The sequence below is a fragment of the Cynoglossus semilaevis genome, chromosome 12, assembly GCF_000523025.1.
Source record: "Cynoglossus semilaevis isolate Cse_v1.0 chromosome 12, Cse_v1.0, whole genome shotgun sequence".
Classification (NCBI taxonomy): Eukaryota; Metazoa; Chordata; class Actinopteri; order Pleuronectiformes; family Cynoglossidae; genus Cynoglossus; species Cynoglossus semilaevis.
This window is the reverse complement of record NC_024318.1, coordinates 4,486,391-4,489,182: the sequence shown is the minus strand read 5'-3', so window position 1 is coordinate 4,489,182 and position 2,792 is coordinate 4,486,391. Positions and strand designations below refer to the sequence as shown.

The window sequence follows — 2,792 nt, the reverse complement described above, 5'->3', positions numbered from 1 at the left end:
AACCACAGGCTGCCTCTGGGTGACCATCGAACGCCACCTCATCCACTGCACCCCCGTCCCTCACCCCCCGTCACCCCCATCCTAAAAATACCCACTAATTACCTGCTTCTGTGATTGTTTGATGATCAGAGACCCCCGGCCGACGGACCAATCAGAACTGAGCTCCGTGATAACGAGGCTAATTGATGACTTCACTGACATTTTTCCTTTTGTACATTATCTGTGGACTTGTACTTGTGGACCAACCTCTGGGTTGAGTCCCATCTGGAGTCCAGATGAGTTTTAAACACCGTTTATAGAAACACGTTCATGTTCATATGAAAAAAAAAAAAAAAACAGGAAAAAAAAAAAACAGGATTTAATTGGAACCTGATGAGTTCCTTCATGAATCAGTGTTTTTCACTGATCCAAAACTAAAAATTCAACTGAACTTTATTTATTAACAGCTCTTTATGTTGAATTTGTTCCCGTCATCATGTTTTCTCTGGTCTGTTCGTATTTCCAGTCTGAACACAGAGAAGTGAAGTCCACTCTGTTGGACTGGGTATCGACACGAATCCAACGATACGATACACGGCCAACGATACAATATACTGCGATATACTGCGATATACTGCGATATACTGCGATGCTGTATACACAACGATATATTGAGGGGAGTTATTTGTATTTGTAAATAAAAAAATAATGTACAGCATCATGAAATGAAATATTGGAGTATTTCAGTGTATTTATAAATATATGATATTTTCCACTGTCTCAATTTGTAAAGTTTGTAAAGACATGGAATAAAACACAAAAACAGAATAAATAGGGATATTTAGGAACTGAAGTATGTGTTTACTGAATAATTAGCATCCACGTGTTCAGTCGTTTCTAAAAGCTAGCATCAAGGAGCGCGGCTGAGTGAAGGCGGACGAAAGGCCGTGCTGTCAGACTGAGGCTGTGAACGTCTGAAACAACAGGGGGCAGAAGTGCAGCCTGATAACTGAGCTCTGGGACATCAACAGACGTTCAAGGTCTCCAGGAAGCTAAGAAAAGACTAAGAATTAATTCCACCTTAAAAGGAGTCTTAATCACATTTGCAGTCGGCGCCGCATGAACGAGGCAAAGAAACAACCTTGACTGAAACCATTTTGGTTCCTGTCGCTGCCTGTTGGTGGAGCTGTGGCCTACGTTCTGATGAAAACACCGAGAAAAAAAAAAACTAAAATCTGTCAGAGTCAAAGCTGAGGAGAAGATCGTCGTCCTGGTCCTGACAAAACACACACACATGGTTCCCTCCATCACATCAGTGGAGAATCACATGAAGCTTCTCTCCAACATCTTCATCATCATCATCATCATCATCATTAGTTTGAATTTCACACACACTTCACCAAAACTGCCATGTTCTAATGCAATGCTTCCACCTAGCTTTTCAACCACAGAAGACACCTTGGTGCAGCCCAGTGTCTCTCTCCCCTCTCTCTCTCTCTCTCTCTCTCTCTCTCTCTCTCTCTCTCAGTTGATTTAAAGCCCACATTGATTCTCTCTCACACACGGGGAAAGTATTAGCGGGTATGAATAAACACCGAGCTCGGGGCTCGTGATCATCAGGGTAGGAATGAGTAGATGCTTCAATCGCGTTGCTTTGGCAGCTCCAAATAATTAAACAAAACAGCGGGCGCGGGGACAGTGAGTGGAGGAACGGTCCAGGGAAATCACTCCTACCTTCCTGCACGGCCTGGAAAGGGTTGTTAGGCTCGATCAGTTTCACAGAGTGGGTTATTTTCTCGCTCTGCAGAATGTCATCATTCAGACTCAGGTCTGAAATGGCAAGCTGGAAAATCTCCTCATCTCTCACCGCGTTTTCCTCGAATATGGCACCTGTTGAGTACAATATAATAGTCACAAGTTAATTGGACGGGAAAAACTCGGGGGACTGAAGTGAGATAGTGAGGCAGTCGGAGCCGGAGGGGGGAGTGAATGAGTCACCCCGTCATCTACAGTCATCCACTGACTGAGTGGAAGACGTTTGATGTGATTAGACGACGACGGGAGGGGGGGGGTTTGGGGGGGGCAGTGTGGAGTGTCACTCTAATACACTATATTCTTGTTTGTGTTTTTATTTATTCTAGAAGTTTTACACGCCATCACTCGGTTCCAGCACCACGGACAGCGACGGGGCCTCGCCGCCTGGCTTTTTTTTTTTTCTTTCTTTTTTTTACCTTTTGTGTTCGGTGTAAAATAAGAAACCTGGAACAGCAGAGGGTGAGAGTCAGAGCTGCCAGGAGTCTTCTGGGCTCTGTGTGGGAGACAGGGTGAAGCCTCTCTGCCTCCCCCACTCCTCACTCCTCGCTCCTCCGGTCTTATCAAAATGGCATCTGCTGCTATTGGTGAGCCACATATATCACGGAAATGGTTTCATCCCCGCTGGAGGAGCGGGGCTGCCCAAACGTTATGTGATGGGGCGCGGGCCAAAATGGTCTGGATGAAGTCCCACCGCTGTTTTAAGCCGGTGACTGAGCACCTGCTGCTTGCCAGACTGTTGCAGCAAACTGTGAGCAGCAGCAGCAGCAGCAGCAGCAGCAGTGACAGCCCGGTCACACCGACACCAACGTTTGCTCACAGTGACATTGGCATTTTGGTGTGAGATCAGCGACATCATCACAGCAGAGGCTGCGGGGCTGGAGCGCGTGAAGGACGTCAGACCCTGACCGTCAGTCACAGAGTCAGAGTCTGTGTCTGAGCTGATGAGAGGATCATGGTCCAACACTATAAGACGAAATGTTATTAATGTCACCGGGAGT

The 2,792-nt window shown here is 46.3% G+C and overlaps 1 protein-coding gene across 3 annotated transcripts in view; it reads right to left on the bottom strand.

Annotated features, from left to right (window-relative positions):
* grid1a (glutamate receptor, ionotropic, delta 1a) overlaps nucleotides 1-2,792 on the bottom strand; it is a 165,260-nt gene that overhangs the window by 161,534 nt on the left and 934 nt on the right. For all 3 annotated transcript variants that reach the window (XM_008321593.3, XM_017037306.2, XM_017037302.2), the window contains exon 2: nucleotides 1,714-1,869. In XM_008321593.3, the coding sequence (XP_008319815.1) occupies nucleotides 1,714-1,869 (156 nt within the window). The remainder of the gene's footprint in view (nucleotides 1-1,713; nucleotides 1,870-2,792) is intronic.